Below are 20,511 nucleotides of genomic sequence, written 5' to 3'. Positions count from 1 at the left end.
AAAACTTCAATGAATTTTAAAGGACACACAACTCCACAAATTTGGAGTGGAAAACTTGCCATAACTGGTCATAAGTTTTATGACTGAGTCAGATGACAAGACTCACACACTAGAGATTCAAATAACTTCCATCTTCAAATACTGGTTAGAGTGATATATCCAAACTAGAGCAAAATGCTGAGTTGAAGAGAAGGATCTTTTACTAACATTATGAAAAATGGTATAAAAAATAAACTAAGTAGAGATGTGGTGGGGAAAGAAAGACCAGTCAGCAACTCACAAATACATCTCTTTAAAAAAGCAAATTAACTGAAAGTCTGTGTCCTTCTTCAAAAGGATCAGTTAAACCCGTCATGATTTCCAAATATCACCAAAATACACTGTACATACAGGAGGCTCTAACTTATGTGCTATTAGATAAAAGGAAACCTCTCATTCCTAACACAAGCAAATGAGAAATTCTTATCAGACATGGACAGTGATTCACCTTAGTTTCTTCCAAAGATTTCCCTAAATCCTCTGCACCAGAAGAAGGCTGCACAATGGGAACTCTTTCTGTGGTTTCTTTTATCCACGACTTTAATGATTTAACCAGAACTTGAAAGGCATCCATCTGTTCTTGACAAGAAGATACAGCTTCTTTTCTAGATCACAAACATCATTGACAAATTTAAGCCACAAAGGGAGATACTCCAAAGGACTAATTACTAAAAAGTAAATTATTATGCCCATTTCAAGCTTAACATTAAGAAAAAATCTTCCCCCAGGCACACTCCAATCCTCAGATACAGGAGGAAAGGTTTCATAGGTGGCAAGTGAAATCAGCTAAATTACTCCTTGTCTATTTCCTCAGTAAAGTCTGTAGATCAAGATAGGAACAGTTAAGATATTTGTAACCCATGTGTAACGGCATTCTATAATGCTACGTACACTCTAAAGCCATATAAACAGCTTTAACATGATTTAGAGCCAGTGAGCTTTTATCTGTCCGCTTTATATGGTGCTAAACACCAGCAGGCTGAGAACCACAGGGGAACCGCAAGTCACTAACATGAGGGAAACACAGCGCCACCTAGTGTCACTACAGTCACTTTAGTGGATGGGTAAACTGGGTCTTTACAGAGAGGACAGGTTTGAGTTTCCAAAAAGGAGGTGAGACCTAGTGATGCAGAACTTAATGTGCACCTCCCCCATGGATACTCAGAAAGCTCCACAGTGAACTATACGGATCTCTCTGTACAGTCTCTGTACACTACACAGAGGGAGGGCACACGCCTGGCGCAGGTACAGCTATGAGGACAGTTAGATTTGGTAACTGGATACCATGTAGATGGCACGTGCACGTGTGCAGGTGTGTGGATTATTAGCAGAGAGTACATGGTTGGTAAACTAATCACCGATGACCACATGGTTTTATAATTGGACCCATCTAACAGAAGAAACAACCTAGAGTTTACCCAAAGAAACCAAGAGTATTTCTTCTGCGCCATGTGAATTAAATAGGATGGAAATGATAGCTCTGTGAGTAGTCCAGACAGCACTCAAAAGTTTTAGGTAGACAATTCCAAAGAAATGACGAAGAAGAGCTGAAAGAGAAATGACTACTTTCTATCTTTTGGGTGGCTTCTGTATGAACTTTGGCAAAACCAGATGTATATTCTCAACTAGCATGAGATCAGAAATATAAAACTCAATCAGAAGGCTCACACCCCTGTACAGCTTTTTACCTTAATTTAGGTTCATTCTCTTGTTTCTTACCTTGTTTGTTCGTGGAATCATGTCTGATCTACAACTCTTCAAAAAGGAAACTATTTTACAAAAAAAAAAGCGCCATCCAGAACTATGCTGGAATGATGCATCGTTTCTGAACGGAGCCCAGAAAGCAATGAACCATGGGCTATCTTTCAAGGTTATTTCTGCCTTTGCAAATAAAAATGTAATAGCCAAAGCCTTCAGACTACAGTGAGTTTAGACTACTTTCAGTAAAACACTGCCACCACCATTTTCCTTACACAGTGCTTTCTATAAATACTTTCATGTAAGAAGTAGTGAATTTCCCTCCTAAATACTTTAACAAAAACTATACTTAGTTTTAACAGCAAAAAACTTATCAATATTAAAGTACTTATAAAGTAACCCTAAGCTTATTCTCAAGTTTCCAAAAACTGTTTCAGGTAGCTACATAACTAAATAAAAATCATGCATTCCAATTAGTATCAAGTAGAATAAAATCCAATTTCTTAAGTGGTGCTTACTTTTCTTTGACAGTATCCTCCATTTCCTTGAATTTCTTTGACAAATTATTTGTTTTTTCAAAAACCAGAGCTTTATCCCCTGGCAAGCCATGGCTGGAGATCTCCTTCAAGAGATTCTGCAAAACTTCGAGATCTTTCCTGCGTTCTAGCAGTTCAGAAGTTGATTCCTACAAAGCATTTAGATATTCCATCAATATAAGATGTTGCTACGAACATAAAGAACAGACTGGTGGTTGCCAAGGGGGACGGGCTTGGGGGAGGGATGGAGGGAGAGGCTGGGGTTAGCAGATGTAAGCTTTTTATATATGGAATGGATACAGAACAAGGTCCTATTGTATAGCACAGAGAAATATATTCAATAGCCTATGAAAAAACATAATGGAAAAGAATATTTAAAAAAGAATGTATATATATATGTGTGTGTGTGTGTGTGTGTGTGTGTGTGTGTGTGTGTGTGTGTGTAACTGAGTCACTTTGCTGGACAGCAGTAATTAACACAACACTGTAAATCAACCATACTTCAATACAAAAATTAAAAAAAATATAAGGTGCTGCTAGATCTTCAAAGGGCATCCCATCAAGATTTAAGTATGGGACCAGAATGGCTCCACTCAGAATTTCACAGAATGATCCTGCCTATGGTCTAAGCATAAACAAACATGCAGGCAGGCTGTTTGAAAGAGAACAGTTTAATTTAATTTAAATATGCACTCTTTACATTCTGCCTCTGTGGGCTCTGAAATAAGATATGTGTATCACCTATGATATACAGAAAATGAGAGATGGTGCTCACTTCTGATTAATGACCAAAGGCTTCAAGGAGAAGATGAGCTTTGAAGTTTTTAAAGGAGGAAAGCATAGATCTAACCAATCCATCAGCAATTAAAATGATGCTTGTTAATCATAACTCTGCCAATAAATGTATGTGCTTGTCTTAGCTGTTGATATCTTTGATCAGCCTTGTGAATTCCATGGGAAACATACCTGCATAAACTGAGACAACTCAGTAACATCCTTCTCAGGCACGTCTGCCTCAGTAAGAGCCCGGGTTTTGGTTTCTAAGAATGTCTGGAGTTTTTCTGAGAGGTTCTCAAACAGCTCCACTTTGGTTTTGAGTTCCTCCATTTGGGCAAGTTTTTCTTTGTGTTTGCGACTTGCTTCTGAAAAGCGAAGGGCTAAGTCCTTCATCCTGGCCTGCAGCGAGGATGCGGTGGACGGGTCTGTGGTCTCTGTGAACCTCTTCACTTTCTCATTCATGGCATTTATGCTGCTCTGCCGCCCTGCAATGTCCTGGTCCAACAACTGAAATGAACCAAATACCACACACGTAACATAATATTTACAAATAACGTCAGACTTGTAAAAATTACTATTCAGAACAAGTTTGAGCCACCTGTGACTAAGGAAGCTAATGGGAGTGACAGACAAGCTGATTGGTCCCTGGAGGAATCCCATCCCCAGTCCCCGCAAGGAGACTGGAGAACAGCTGGCTGGCTGCCCTGGCGAGGCAGGAGATAGCCGCCACTCAGCAACCCCGGGATCTCCTGCAGCCCAGGGATTATCCACAGTCCTGATTTTTCAAAGGCTAGACAACAACAAGACTGATCTGATTAACCTCCTGGGCAGCTGGCTGAAGCCGTGAGGAACAAACAGGACCCGGTGTGCGGGGATGCCCTGTACCATGAGTGATGTTCATGAAAAGTACACAGAGGGAAGTCCCTCTCTGCTCCACAGAAAATCGCTTCGCACACTTGTCTCTATGCAAGCGCTACTTTCCACGTTTTTATATTCAGGAGACATCTCTTTACGCCTTAAATTTCTCTTAAATCTACCCATCCTTGGAGCTTACTATATTTTTTTCAATATATTACAATTTTTTAATTGAGATATAATTGACATACGTATAACTATCTGTTATAATAATGTTATAACACTATATTAGTTTCAGGTGTACAACATAATGATTCGATAATTGTAAATATTGCCAAATGATCCCCACAGTAAGTCTAGGTAACCTCCATCACCACACACAGTTACAATTTTTTTCCTTGTGATGAAAACTTTTAAGCTCTACTCTCTTAGTAACGTTCATACAATTATTTTAAATTTATCCAAATTTCCAGTGCTGTTTTAGCAAGAGAACCCAATAGTATATACAGTTCAAGTTCCTGGGAAGAATAAGTCTGTGTTTTTTCTTAAAGAGAATTATACGGTTCTGGTCCCTGCCATCTAAAATGATCTTTATAACCCACGATTCATATGCTGAGGAAGATACACAGATAAAAGAGCAAATAATGTTACACTAACAAGAACATTCAAGTTCTTCATATATAGGTTTATGTCTACACATGGAAAAGCCCAGGATATATGAATTTTAGGGATGAATATGTGTAGTGAAAATCAGTGAAAGGCTTTGATATGGGCAGAGCATGAAAACATCCACACTTTTTGAATAACCTGAGATGCTGGGTTTATTTTCATCTAAAAGTGGTTTGTTGGAAGTCACTTACGATGTTTCTACTGATGACGTCCTGCAGAGCGGCGGAGTTCAAGGGCACAGGGCGCTGCTCTTCCAGCGAGCGCTCCACACCCGCCATCCAGTCCAGCATCTCATCCAGGCCGTCCTGCACACTCAGAGAGCGGGTCAGGGTTATCTGCAGCTTCTCGTTTCGTTCACTGACAGACTTGGACAGGTCATCATATCTCCCGACAATGTCACCTAGTCCAAAAGGATCGGGAAACTTTAACCACTAAGTTCTCTTTGCGCCGTTCCTTTGCAAAACACACTAAGGAGAGTCACAAAAATTACTACACTAGAATTGGAAGAGGAAAAAAGGTTGAAATGATAAATTCATAATGCATCATCAGAGCACCACCAAAACCTGAAAAAAGAAAGAAAAGATCCTAGTGGAAAATAAAAAGCTAAAAATTTTTACATAGTATATATGTGTAAATATAATTGTGTGTGTGTGTGTATAATCTTCATTTGAAAAAAAGATTTTTGGATGCATAAACATTTGAATTGTCCAGAGAAATGAATGTGATCCAAACAGCCAATCTTTGGAATAAATATTGGTTCTCAACCTGACTTTTCAAATTAGCTACACTTGATAACTACATGGAAAAAAAAAAAAAGGTGACAGTCTTACAGAGCTAATCTCAAGAAACAATATACTCTTATAAAGATTTATTAAGAATTAACCTTTATGCAAAAAAATTATTTCATCTTTCTTGCTCACGCATGCTCTCTCCGTCACGTACACACACACACACACAACACACACACACAAAGATTTAAGTTTTTCTCATCCTTCACAGCCTAAGTAAAGTACTCAAATGCACAGAAGTTAGCAGATGCAAATGTACTGAGAAAACAGACAACACACAATGAAAATTCACATAAAATACAGAAGGTTGAGATGATGCTTCTAAGATAACACAGATAGAATGTATTTGATAAGTTTAATAGCAGGCAAAGGGAAAAACAAACAGTGTTAGGAGGCTGACCTGTCTCAGATAAGATTAACTTTACTTTCAATTCTAAAGACTTAAGATGCTTTTAAAAAAAAACCTTTCTGGCTAGTTTTCATCCATATATAAAGCTCTATATTTTAACAACCTACATTCTATGCTGCAAGACCAATGATAAGTTCAAAGAACAGTAGTTTTTAATGTATTCACCTCTCCCTCCGCCGACTCCACCTCTCTGGAAAACAATGTTTTTAATCATCAATTTATCACTTACTGTCCAAGAATCTGAAAAGAACTTTAATTATTTCTGATACACTGTAAAATGTTTCAATGGAAGAAAACATTGACATCTCTATAAAAATGAAATCTCTTACATGCTTATGTTTGGCTCATGGTACATAATCCATATAAACAAACAATATTTCTTTTTGCTTGTTCTAATATTATATCATGAGAAAACAGTTTGATAAGTTTTCACTGAATTGAGAGGTTAAGCTTGGATGACTGAAAGAGACAATCACGCTCCTTTCACGAAAACACAATGAAGCCCATGAGAAGGGTAACAGGGAGGGGACAGAATTTAATATGCACCAAGATGCTGAGGGCAGACAAGCAGCGGGTTCAAGTACAGCCTTGATTTGAAAGTCACAGAGCAGATCATTTGAACTGCAGGCTGTGATTGGCAGGTGAGCTGTTTCTCAAATGGGTGGCTCTGTGCTTCAACAGGGCACCATCATATCTGTTTAGCTATGGTAAGTGATTTCCCAAGCAAAGTCAGCTATTTTAATAAAATGAACACACACAACATTGTAAATCAACTGTACTTCAATAAAAAAAATTTTTTTTAATTAACACATTGTATTAGTTTATTTTTGGACTCCATAGTAATAAAATATTGTCACTGAAGTAAATTCTTGACTTTAGTAATGAAAAAATATTTTAGAAAAAGGTACAAACAAAATTTACTTTAAGAATGTTACTTTTTTTGGCTTTTTTTGTTTTTTTGCGGTACGCGGGCCTCTCACTGTTGTGGCCTCTCCCGTTGCGGAGCACAGGCTCCGGACGCGCAGGCCCAGTGGCCATGGCTCACGGGCCCAGTCGCTCCGCGGCATGTGGGATCTTCCCAGACCAGGGCACGAACCCGTGTCCCCTGCATCGGCAGGCGGACTCTCAACCACTGCGCCACCAGGGAAGCCCAAGAATGTTACTTTTTTAAGTGGTTGGTTTTCTTAGAAGTCAAATAGATCTTAGAGAAACTCCTCTATATCTTAAATATCTTTCACATATTCCTAAAAAACTATGCCAGAGAGAAGCTGTAGTCTTAAAATAACGTAACGTGGATTTTAAACAAATGAAAGTGAAATTGTGTACAGTTAACAATGGGAAGGTGTCAAAATGCCTCTTCAAATACCAGAATTACATATAAAATCGTCTTTTCTCCCCCAAGCCCCTGTCCCAAGAGCAGTGGTTGCCAAGGTGGGAGGTGAAGACAGTGCTCTGGGACACAGGATTCGCGGTTTTATCGTCTACTTTAACATTTTATATTTTGGGGTCTTATAATGTACATAATATGCTAAGATAGCAATAGGTGTATGTAATTAACAAATACATGTGCATCTCTGAGCATCTATATACACATGCTGAAAATTACGTGACAAGGTGCACGATCGAAAGATTCTGAATGTCTCTAGAGAATAGACTGGAGGTTGCCAAGGCGGAGGGGGCTAGGGGAGGGATGCAGTGGGAAGTTGGGGTTAGCAGATGTAAACTCTTATATATAGAATGGATAAACAACAAGGTCGTACTGTATAGCACAGGGCGCTATATTCAATAACCTGTGATAAACCATAATGGAAAAGAATATTAAAAAAAGAATGTATATATATATATATATATATATACAACTTAATCACTTTGCTGTACAGCAGTAATTAACACAACACTGTAAATCAACTATACTTTAATTAAAAAATATTGATATGGACTTCCCTGGTGGCTCAGGGGTTAAGAATCCGCCTGCCAATGCAAGGGACATGGGTTCGAGCCCTGGTCCGGGAAGATCCCACATGCTGCAGAGCAACTAAGCCCATGCGCCACAACTACTGAGCCTGTGCTCCAGAGCCCACAAGACACAACTACTGAAGCCCGTTGCCACAACTTCTGAAGCCCACGTGCCTAGAGCCAGTGCTCCTCAACAAGAGAAGCCATCGCAATGAGAAGTTTGCGCACCGCAACGAAGAGTAGCCCCTGCTCGCCACAACTAGAGAAAGCCCATAAGCAGCAACAAAGACACAATGCAGCCAAAAATAAATAAAAATAAATTTATTTTAAAAAATATTGATAAAAAATTGCACTATATCAGTGTTTAAATCCATGATGAAATACTGTAACAGAAAATGTATAAATTTTTTTGGTTGTTTTTTACATTTTCTTGAAACAGTGCAGGACTTTATGTCATATTACTGATATTTCGCCTCGAGGGTTTTTGCCTCTTTGAATACGAAATCCCGTTGGGCAAAATAAGATGAAATATTTTTCCTGTAGGTTAGAAGGAGCACTGCTGGAAACAAATCATCTGAAAATAATTTTTAAAAAAAAGATCCTGAATGTAAGAAAGAAAAAGGTTTGACTTCTACAGAGTGGTTTTAGAAGAGCAAAGCTTCATCCTTCTCTTTACCTACAATTTCAACTCAGATTTTAATGCCAGCTCTCTTGGGGTGAAAGGTATGTTAATCATTTGCTATGTTAAAGTTTTTATTTCACACTGATAAATATTTAATAACCTGAAACCACACATTAAACATAGGAAAAGTAGCAAAGTCCAAACAAAAAATATAATAAGACAATAAACAATGTTAATTGATAATCCACTGTGCGTTTAGTTTAAACTAAATACTGTGAGTCGATACAAAGGTAATATACAATAGCTCTTTCCTCAAGAAAGGCACCACCTAACATGAGAGGATGCAAAAGCACTGCTGTAACTCGACAGGGTTTCTAGGATCACGGAAGAACCCTGTGAGGCCACTCAAAGACCCCACGAAAAGGAGAAGCAGGAACATCTCAACCTCCTAACCCCTTGCTCCTGCTTTTGACAAGAAGATCCCTCCAAGAGTCTGTTGAGTCTGTTCTGGCCTTAGGTTGAGAGTCTAGCTCGGCCGAATCCCATCAACCAACAGAATCTTGTTAGGTTCTACTTTCTGTGACTGCTGCATACATAAAGAGTTTTTTGTAAGTCAACTATAATATAAAATAAAAAATTTAAAAAAACCCTAAATGTAAGGCTGGGTATTATAAAACACTTAGAAGAAAACATAGTCTTCTGAATGTCTGCAAGGATGAACGATTTATGTCTTTGACATAAATAGTAGCAATATCTTTTTGGATCCATCTCCTAGAGTAATAAAAATAAAAACAAAAATAAATAAATGGGACCTAATTAAACTTAAAAGGTTTTGCACAGCAAAGGAAACCATAAACAAAATGAAAAGACAACCCACAGAATGGGAGAAAATATTTGCAAATGAAGCAACCAACAAGGGATTAATCTCCAAAATATACAAACAGCACATGCAGCTCAGTATCAAAAAAACAAACAACCCAATCAAAAATTGGCCAGAAGATCTAAATAGACATTTCTCCAAAGAAGACATTAACCAAAAGCACATGAAAACATGCTCAACATCACTAACTGTTATGAGAAATGGACATCAAAACTACAACGAGGTATTCACCACACACCGCTCAGAATGGCCATCATCAAAAAGTCCACAAACAATAAATGCTGGAGAGGGTGTGGAGAACAGGGAACCCTTCTACACTGTTGGTGGGAATGTAAATTGGTACAACCACTACGGAAAACAGTATGGAGGTTCCTCAAAAAACTAAAAATAAAACTATCATATGATCCAGCAATCCCACCCCTGGGCATATATCCAGAGAAAACCATAATTCAAAAAGATACATGCAGCACTGTTTACAACAGCCAAGACATGGAAGCAACCTAAATGTCCATGAATGGATAAAGAAGATATGGTACATATATATATATACAATGCAATAATACTCAGCCATAAAAAAGAATGAACTAATGCCATCTGCAGCAACATGGATGGACCTAGAGGTTATCATACTGAGTTTAGTAAGTCAGGCAGAGAAAGACAAATGTCATGTGATATCACTTATATGTAGAATCTAAAAGAAAAATGATACAAATGAACTTATTTACAAAATAGAAACAGACTCACAGACTTCGAAAACAAACTTATGGTTACCAAAGGAGAAAAGTAGCAGGGAGGGATAAGTTAGGAGTTTGGAATTAACAAATTACACACTACTATATAAAAAATAGATAAAATCAACAAGAACCTGCTGTACAGCACAGGGAACTCTACTCAATATTCTGTAATAATCTATATAGGAAAAGAATCTGAAAAAGAACGGATATATGTATATGTGTAACTCACTTTGCTGTACACGTGAAACTAAACACAACACTGTAAATCAGCTATACTCTAATATTAAATTTAAAATTTTTAAAAAGAGTTTTTGCTACATTTTCTAAATAAAAAATTAAAATTTAGGTATGCAAACCACACAGCCCAGTCCCCACTCCCAAGATCCTAATACACCTGCCAAGGAGGGCGTGCCTCTGCCCTGACCAAGAAGGGCCACTTCACAGTGAAAGGACAGAGTGCCGCAGAATATGCTAGCGAGCGACATCTATTTAGAACGGACATGTAAGACCAGACATGAGGAAATGCCACTCACCCAGTGTTTTCTGGATGTCGTTCTTGGCAGGAAGTAAAGATCCCCTGGCGTCTAACAACACTTCAGCGGTTTTTTTCAGTTTCTCTACAGCCACCTGCTGACTTGATATCTGTCCCTGTAGAGCCTGGAGGATTGAATGCCTCAATTATATTCAGTAGGACTAAATAACAGATTTCCAATACGAAAAAAAGATTCACAGTAAGATAAACTGGACAGAGCAGACTTGTCATCAGTAGAAGCTTACCCCAGAATTCTTAGAATAAGGCCAGTTATAAAGTGACATTAGCAAAACCATCAGCCAGTCGGGAACATTCAAGTTCAGTCCTGGAATAAACCCTCAGCATATGCTCATGATAACCGGCCTGATTCCTGATCCTGAAACCCTCCACCCTCAGCCTGAGTTCCCCTCAATCCCACTCCCAGACTCTATACAATACCCCCACAACCACCAGAAAACAAAGACAAGTAAAAAACACACAAGCAGCAGAACCCCTTTGAGACCACTTCTAAATCCAGGGAAGGAGATAATTAAGGACTTACACATCCGGACCCAATGCTGAGTCATATTTATTTCTGTTAATGCAACAAAAGTTACTGAACATCTAACAAATTCCAAAAAAGTTTGCTACGTTTTGTGAAAATACAAAAATCAAACGGACACAAAGCTTACCCATGGGGATCTTCTAGTCTAAGGCAGGAAGTGGTAAGTGCCAAAGATGAATAAGAAAAAGGTTGAGGGGGGAGGACCTGGGAAGGGAGGAGGGGCCTCCTCCATGGGGTGGCCCTGGGGCAGGTCCTGGGGAAGGTGTGGATTTGGGCATCCTCCTGGGGCTGCATCATCACCCAGGTGGTACCTGAGCCTCTTCCTTCCTTCCCACCTGCAAACCAACCAGCAAGCTCTGACAAATTTCACCTGCTTAATATTTTTTTCAAATATGGCTCTGGTTCTGTATTTCTGAATCACTACAGGACAATCTCTCACTGAACTGGAAAAAGCCTCCTAACTGTGCCCCTGCCTCCAGTCTCTCCCCTCATACAGCCCCTGATATGTATTATGGAAGACACATACCTGACTGCACCACTCCCCTCTTAAAATCGTTCATAGCTTCCTCTTGCTTCAGAATAAAGGGGATACTGGAGCCTGCCATCAATTGTCCAAGGGAATCTATTTCTTAATTCTATCTTCAATCTCATCTTTCTCCCCCTCCTGTTCCAGAAGCATCCCACGACACAGCTATCCCTCAGCGATTTGCTCTTGCTGGACCCAAGGCCCTAGCATCTCTACACACAGACCTTGGGAGGCGACCCTGAGCTTGGCTCTTACCTGTAACATTCAGCTGGGAGGCCTTCTTCCCTGTCTCTCCTCACCCCAAGTTGGAGCACTGCCCCCAGAAGTTCCCACACATGCCCTGTGAATAACACTGCACTGATTTGTCTCTTCTATCAAACTGGAACCTCCTTGAGAACTAGAAATTGATAGCATTCAGCTTTCTATTATCACTGCCTAGCCCAGTGCTGGGCACATGGCATTAACAAAAGTTTCTGGAATAAACAACTGAATGAGTAAGTAAATAAATGAAGATATCAAGTGTAAGGTTTTAAAAGATCCCCCTCCATTTCAGCCTTCAACAACAACAAAAAAAAAGCAAATGTCTAAAGCCAATGGCAAAATTTTCCTCAATTAATTCTCATATCCAAGAAACTGTGATAATATACAGGCAGCTGTGCATATGTCCAAAGGCCCAACAATCTATGACCAGCATGGGATCTGTGATCTGAATACCAGATCCTACAATTGTTCTAAGAGGCCAAAGAATCTGCATCAGAGTGATCAGTTTGGGAAATTCTCCCCACAAGTTTAGTTGCAGTTAAGTGTAAGAAATTCCTCAAAATAGGAACTTTACCTATAAACGGACTGAAGTCTAAGCCACACGTACAGCTTATTTGCATCACACAGTTATACAGGAAATGAAATAAATTTAAAGGCACCTCCAAAAATTATTTTTTAGAATGTGGGTTCCCCAAGGACAGAGATAGGTTTTTTGAAGACACAAAGGGGTTAAAACCCTAACAGTGGGCCTAGAACATAAATGTCTTTGAATGAATAAATTTATTTAAAAGTGATCATGGTTTTACAAAACATCCAGTACCAAAGATGGCCCTGCCTACCATCCTAAAACTTAGAAATGGATTACAAGAAAAGCATCTCTTCTTCACCTCTTCTCTTCAAAACATCCTATGCCCTTTCTCTTCATAATTATGTTCAAGAGAGTCAGTAGTTTTTAGTTCCTAATGTTATCAGGTTTTAATTTAGCTGCGGTAGTGGTTTATAACACTACTTTGGGACAAAACTGCAAATTAAAGTATTCAAATGGGTGCCATATATTGTTTTTAATGGATTTCAATGAAATCAAAACATGAAAGAAGCATCCGTGACAGGGAACACTGCAAGATGATGACCTTGGTCTCCAGCCTGGACCAGAAAAGGGTGAAGTTTACAAAGCCGTGGGCACTCGTCCAGCTCATAAAAGTTTCCCGACATTCATCACCCTCCCAGAGATCAGAGCAAGCCTGGAAGGTTGATGTTGTCAATGTTACTTGGCCCCATGCCTGGCTCCAAACCCAGACCTCTAGAAGGGTCCCAGGATCCTGCCTTTCTGTGCTTTGTATGAAGCTAAAATCTAGTTTTGTCCACTGATTGTGAAGAGCATCATTCTAGCCCAGGGGTATCAGACTGCTGACAACACAGCCAACAGCCACTTTAAAAATCATGCTAGTAGCAATGTGTTACTGGCCAAAAATATTTCAAATGTACCCACTGGGTGTCCCAAATTACATTTATCATACAACAGAATATAAGTAGAAGTGAGTATTGTAAATGTAGAAAAGACTGATTGTTTGGTAGTAGTCTTATGTGTTTGTATTACTGTTAAAAGAAAAATGATTGTAAGATGTTGGTAATAAAATGAAAGAGATGGAGACTCCTTAATCCTCATAAAAATGTATCCTCTCTACCTGCTGAGATCATCTTTGAGGAAAACACATCCATATGCCAGGAACAACTTTAATCACGCATTTAATTCTAAAATTATGCTGCGGCTTAATTGGAATTAATTCTCCTTTGAGACGTTGCACTCTTTTTCTATTTCTTTGGCTGCCTGAGGACTAGAGGAGTCTTTTTCCTCAGCACATACCAAGGTAGTATTCCAGTTCTAGAATTAATCCATGTTTCCATTTCATTAAAAAGCCATAGCATTCATTTCATTTCTGTTTGTTTTTTTTTTGCCTTAGTTACATTAAAACTACTTTTACACAGGATGTAAATCAGTTTGTTAATACAGACCTAACTTAAAATGTGCTATGTCTATTTCACAGTTTCCGATGCTAAAAATACCTAACTTCCTAATTAAATGTAATATAAGCAATCTTAATAATTATGCCGCTCCCAGGCATTTCCTATTAAAATAATGGCCTTTATGTCACAACATCTCCTCTGCCAACATATACTGCCCTTGGACCCGTCATCCCGTGCGGACCAAAAGCTTCATTAAGACAGATCTGTTCTTGGGCTTGTCGGAAAGAGAGAGAAAAAACCAAACCAAAAAAAACCAAAAAAACAAAAAAGCCTCCAGACTGAAAATGCACCCCTGCAGTGCAGAAGCTGCATCAACGTCAGGGCTGACCTGGCCCAGGACATGGCCCTGGTGCCTGTGTAGCGCTGGGTAAACTCCAGCCCAGGAAAACACAGAGTTCTCCATCCTTTCGGCCCCAGCCCCTCCTTCCTCCTTTCACCCCACGCTTCCTCCCACTTCTCTCTGCTTGGCCTTAACCTGCCACAGTTCACCCCAGGGTAAGACAGCTTTCTTCCAGCCAGAAGACACTGGTCTCAGGCAGTACCTAACATTAAGCTAAGTCAGTAGGGTATCTGTTTCCCTTGTTAACGCACAATAATGATTTCTGACTCTGTAACTAACAGATGCAACCAAATTCTGAAAGGCAGTAGTTTCACTGGCATTACAGTGTTTGCTTTCTATCTAGGCGGAAATGAGCTATTGCTACCCACCTGCTAAAAGGAAGTACAGAAAAGATTTAAGACATGAAACTTTCAAACTCAAAATTATTGGTCACATGGAAGAAGAATAAAAATTTTCAAAACTTCTCTCCCCTCACATGAGGATTTTAAAATATGCTTGGAATGTAAGAAATGGCTAGACTCTCTCTGCCACTGTGGGTGGGGCTGAGATATTTACACAATTCCCCCATCAAGTCTGAATGTTCAAAAGGGCAGGTGGCCTCTCTGAGAAGTGGGCAAGGTGATAACTGAAGTGTGTACTTCTGTGAATCGGGGGTAACCCAACAGGAACCCACACGGAGTGTGACAGTGACACCCTCTCCGTCCCCCGGTCCATTCATGAACAAATGTTCATCAAGGACCTACGAGGGCCCAGGAATACAGCAGTGAACAAAACAGACCAAGCATCTGCCCTGTGGAGCTTGGTGGTAATGCAGGAGAAGACAATGAACAAGGATGGCAAGGGAGTCTGGGGGAGAATGGGTACATGTATATGTATATGTATGGCTGAGTTGCTTTGCTGTGCACCTGAAACTATCACAACATTGTTAATCGGCTAGACTCCAATATAAAATACGAAAAATAATTTCGTATTTGTAAAGATCACCAAGTGGCCCAGGCAGGACTGGTCTTTGTCTGGGGATGAGGAGGATGGGAATACGAACCATGACAGCAATGTCAGACCAGCTAAACCACAGTAGAAGAAAGAGAAACGAACAGACGTCAAGTTGTAACTCCCCCCAGAGGGAGACACACATCTTCCCATCCCTTCCTCCCCTGCCCTTGGGGGAACGATCACAAAAGTGGGGGAGAGCGGAGGGCATTCCACGGGACTACCTTGGGGCTGGATCTGTCTTTTCCCTCTTTTTTTTACCTTCATCTCTTCTAGCTGCCTCTGCAGATTTTTAGGGTCCACGGCAACAGGTTCAGATAAGTGTCTGCTCGCCGTGGCCTCGCAAGCCTGGAGCCCAGAGAGAAGCCCACATGAAGCATCTTCATAGTGTTGGTATTTATCCACCAGATCTTTGAGGTTATTCCCAAGGACATTGCACTGAAAATCGAAAGAGAGAAGGGTGGGGATTAAAATCCACTACTTTTATATATAATCTTCAGGACCTATGGGTTACGCCACCTGTAAAACACCAGATTTCAACCAAAGTGAGCAAAAACTGTAGGGTGAAGATTTTCTCCTTTATAGGAAGACGCTTCCTCTAACAAGTCAAAAACTAACCAATTCAAAAACATCTGCATGAGGGCTGGATCTTAATCCAGAATGAAGGGTTTAGGTGTCAATCATCAGAGAGGGCTCGTCTCCACGGAGTTTACACACCACGTGTATAGTATGCATCAGATGGAAAGGTTTTCAAGGTGCTTCATAAATCACTTCTATATGCTGCACAAGACTGATTAACACAAGGAGGGCAAATAATCTAGACCAGAAGGAAGCCAAGGCCAACAGCCAACGATGCTTTTCAAGACATTTGTGCAGCCTGGTCAGCTTATATTCTAAACGGGGACATGTTTTCTCAGTTTTGCTTTTTTTAAAACAAAACCCTCTTACTGGTCCAGGAGAATAATAAAATTGAAACAGTCTGTTAGCTATTAAGTATTAAAATAATACACAGACCAAATATATGTGTAAAACGAATTCCTTGTGAAGGGAATTATCTGAGAGGAGGCTTCCGTTCTCAAGCTTCAGAGGCTGCAAACAGCAAACCACTCTGTTTAGACTCAAAATATACCCGCCACCTGCTGGGCAAAACAGGTATCACAGAGTTTTACAGCTAGGGCTGCCTGGAAATCACTCCAAATGAACTTAAAAAATAACTTTACGTTCCTAATCTTTAAACATATTTTTCAGAAGTAAAGCAGATGAATAAGACTGAGGGAAGCAGGATGAAAATACTTTATTTTCCCTGCTTCAGTTTTCAGATTTCTTGCTTCTAATTCCAAAACTAAAGAGGACAGAACGAAAACTACACGCACAGATTCCTCATGCCTTAAAATGAAACTACCTTATTGCACAGAAAAGGAATCTATAAATAAAATGAAAAGATAACCTACGGAATTTGCAAACGATGCAACCGGCAAGGGCTCAATTTCCAAAATATACAAACAGCTCATACAACTCAACAACAAAAAACCAAACAACCCAATCAAAAAATGGGAAGGAGACATATAGACATTTCTCCAAAGACACACAGATGGCCAAGAGGCACATGAAAAGATGCTCAACATCGCTAATTATCAGAGAAATGCAAATCAAAGCTACAATGAGGTATCACCTCACACCGGTCAGAATGGCCATCATCAAAAAGTCTACAAACAATAAATGCTGGAGAGGGCGTGGAGAAAAGGGAACCCTCCTGCACTGTTGATGGGAATGCAAATTGATACAGCCGCTATGGAGAACATCATGGAGGGTCCTTAAAAAACTAAAAATAGAGCTACCATATGACCCAACAATCCCACTACTGGGCATATACCCTGAGAAAACTATAATTCAAAAAGATACGTGCACCCCTGTGTTCACAGCAGAACTATTTACAACAGCCAAGACTTGGAAGCAAACTAAATGTCCACCGACAGATGAATGGATAAAGAAGATGTGGTACATATATACAATGGAATATTGCTTAGGCATAATAATGAACAAAGTAATATCATTTGCAGCAACATGGATGGACCTAGAGATGATCACAGTAAAGTAAGTCAGAAAGAGAAAGACAAATACCATATGATATCACTTATATATGGAATCTAAAATATGACACGAATGAAGTTATCTAGGAAATAGAAACAGACTCACAGACATAGAGAACAGACCTGTGGTTGCCAAGGTGGAGTGGGGTGGGGAGAGAAGGATTCAGAGTCTGGGATGAGCAGACGCAAACTATTATATAAGGATGGATAAACAACAAGGTCCTACTGTATAGCACAGGGAACTTTGGTCAATATCCTGAGATAAACCATAATAAAAAGAATATGAAAAAGAATATATATGTATAACTGAAACACTCTGCTGTACAGCAGAAATTAACACAACATTGTAAATGGACTGTACTTCAATTTTAAAAAAATGAAATTACCTTCGTGTAGAGGGACCTGAAGCGGTCAGTGGCGCGGTCTAGCCTGCCCTGGACTTCCCTGTGGGTGGCAGAGGTATCCAGGTGGCCCCGCTCAGCCCGGCCGCCTCCCTCTCTCCTGCTGCAAGACTTGGCTGCTTCCAACACTCTGTTCCCAGAGATCGTGATGTACCTCAAGTCTCCTTTGTGCGAAATGACATCTTCCGAGAAGCTCTTCTGCCTCTTCAGTTTGGCCGTCAGACCACCGAGGTCGTCGGCACCTGCTTCCAGGTTCTCCAGCTCTTGTTCTGACTGCTGCAGCCACTGCTCAAACTCGCCGTAGTCGGCGTCGAACTTCTCCAGCTCCTCCTGCAGGGAGTGGGTCAGCCGCATCCTCTTCTCCGATTCGGCCAGCGCGCTTTCATAATGCGCTTTCAGCTCCTTGACGTTCCTCTGCAGCTTCTCCTTTTCTTCCGGGCAGAGGTGGTGGCCCTGCTTCTCCAGCAAGGCCTGGGCCGCCTGGGTGGCCACAAGGACAGCCTGGTGCTGGGCCGCGAGCTCCACATGCTGGGCCTGCGGGAGAGCAGATCAAGCATCATGTGGATGCAGGACCCACAGACCCAGGACCCGCAGGCCTGCTTCCCATCAACCCGTCTAGGGTGCCCGCTGTTTCCCTCTTAATGGTGAACATCCTAAAAGCAAAAGCTGCTTTGGGAGCAGCTCATTTTAAAATCTAATTTTAAAATTTCCAATCTTCTCTGGAAAGTACTGTTTTTGAGAAGGTTGGGAAAAACGGAACAAATTTCTGTTCCAGCCTTAAAACAAGCATCTGCAATCTGCTCTCATTTTACTCATCCCTTCCTTACGAGCCCCCTGAAGGGATTGTCAATGTCTTTACCTAATTATTGATCAAGGAAGTACAATATTTTTTCTTAGGAAATGATCCTGAAAAGATATTTAATAGGAAAAAAAGAATCTATAATTTGAAACCTATAAAAACACTACGATCATCAGTAAGCAAGAACAACATACATTCGGAGAAGCCCAAAGGAAGTTAAAGGAACACGTATAATAAAGGAGCATCTTGGAGCTACTCAGCTGACTGGGTCTCAGTTTCCTGCATGTGGAAAAAGGGACAATAACCCTACACATCACAGGTTTGCTGAAAGGAGCACAGGAAACCGCACACAGAGAATGCTGCCTGTTGAGCCGGGCACATGTCAGGGATCAAAGTCCACCCTGGAGGCAAGAGCAGAGTGTCTGGCAGGTCACAGGTGTGGGGCAGAAAGGTCATAGGTGTGCACAGCTACCCGCCCTCAGCCCTCAGCCGTGTGGGCCTCCGCAGCTAGAGTCCCTTCCTCTCCAGCCATAACCAGTTTCTTCCATCCACCCCAATATGCCATTAAAATGTGGTAAACAGCATAATGGAAAAGAATATAGAAAAGAATGCATATATATGTATAACTGAATTACTTTGCTGTACAGCAGAAGCTAATACAACATTGTAAATCAACTATACTTCAATTAAAAAAAAAAGCATAGTAATCCTTTTGGGCCATTTTCCACATTTCTTGTAATGTCTGACGTGGAGCCATACAGCCTGATCCCATCACCTCCGAACTCCCTCTCCGACCTGGCCCTCCCCCTTCCCCACACCACACACTCTGCCTCCCACCTCTACCCCACCCCCACCCGCGGACACATCTGGACCTCTTTCTCCAGCTGTTCTCTTGTCTGGTTCCAGCTCTCCCCTCAGACACCTACCTGCCTGCAACCCCTACCTCCTCTGAGTCTTTGCAGGAATCTCATCCCCCCGTGTGGACCTACTTGGACGAGGCTATTAACCCTGAAAGGTGGTCCCACCCCATCCGCCCACCCGTACCTAACTTGGCAAAAAGTTACCACCTTCCAGCATCCCACAGAATTTGGATGTTTACTGCCTGCCCTATTATCGTCACCCCCCAGCAGGCAAGCACCAAGACAGGGAATTTACTTTGCTCACTACCTAAAACAGAGCACTCAGGGGCTGAGAAAATATCATTCTATGCCATCAAGTGAAAAGGGCCAAGAAGCACTGCTGTGGGACAGCTGTTCCCGCGAAGTCTGATCCCAGCTGCCAGCCGAGAACAGACTCATCAATCCTTGTCCCCTTGTCTGTGACAGCACCTGACACACAGTGGGCATAGGACAAGTACTTTCGTCTAAATAACTTTTCTCCCGCAGGCTTTTCTCTCTCTTCGGTATCTGAATTATATTCATACACCATCTCCGTGGTCAGACAGATGTATATAATACCTATAAAGTCACCTGACCCATCCCTTCCTTTTACAGATGAGGGGAGACAGGCTGCAGGAGGAGAAGTACTGGGCCCAGGACACGTAGCACAGAGAGTTAGTACGAGAGCCCTCGTGTCTCCCGAGCCTCTGGGCCATCTCTCCACTTTGCCAGGAGAGCAGGAATTTGTGAAGCACTTTCAGATTCTCATACTCTTAGCAGTGAAAAGTTCAGAAGGCAAACTTCATGCTGTGGCTAAAAACAAGTGTTTCCGGTAAGGCACCTGTATGTCTGGGTCCACCCTGGTATTTTTCACTCCTTTGGTCAAGTTACTAACCTTTCCTGATTCCTTTGTACCTGACTCACAGGTTCCTTTAGGAATTCATTAGATTTTTCATTTTAAGACACAATTACAGTCAGGTTCTGGAATAGCCCCTTGAAATTGTGATGTAATGAATATCCCAGCTCTTCTGGTTTCCTTTCTACTTCCTGTACTAGAAGAGCTTCACAGAGGGCATTCTATTCCCAAGACTCCAAAGACAAAGACTCGGAGGCAAACAACAGAATTGCAAATGTTCCCCAGGCCCAGGCATCTGCCCATCAA

General features: G+C 40.9%; 1 protein-coding gene across 9 annotated transcripts in view; it reads right to left on the bottom strand.

The window, feature by feature from the left end:
- DST (dystonin) overlaps nt 1–20,511 on the bottom strand; it is a 496,581-nt gene that overhangs the window by 111,322 nt on the left and 364,748 nt on the right. For all 9 annotated transcript variants that reach the window (XM_065886378.1, XM_065886379.1, XM_065886381.1 and 6 more), the window contains 7 exons: nt 17,658–18,206; nt 15,443–15,619; nt 10,497–10,620; nt 4,766–4,974; nt 3,240–3,557; nt 2,256–2,422; nt 488–644 (listed from right to left, as the gene is read on the bottom strand). In XM_065886378.1, the coding sequence (XP_065742450.1) occupies nt 488–644; nt 2,256–2,422; nt 3,240–3,557; nt 4,766–4,974; nt 10,497–10,620; nt 15,443–15,619; nt 17,658–18,206 (1,701 nt within the window). The remainder of the gene's footprint in view (nt 1–487; nt 645–2,255; nt 2,423–3,239; nt 3,558–4,765; nt 4,975–10,496; nt 10,621–15,442; nt 15,620–17,657; nt 18,207–20,511) is intronic.

This window comes from Phocoena phocoena, chromosome 10 (assembly GCF_963924675.1).
Source record: "Phocoena phocoena chromosome 10, mPhoPho1.1, whole genome shotgun sequence".
In the NCBI taxonomy this organism is placed as follows: domain Eukaryota; kingdom Metazoa; phylum Chordata; class Mammalia; order Artiodactyla; family Phocoenidae; genus Phocoena; species Phocoena phocoena.
Note: the sequence above shows the minus strand (reverse complement) of the source record. Positions and strands in the feature narration are given on the sequence as shown.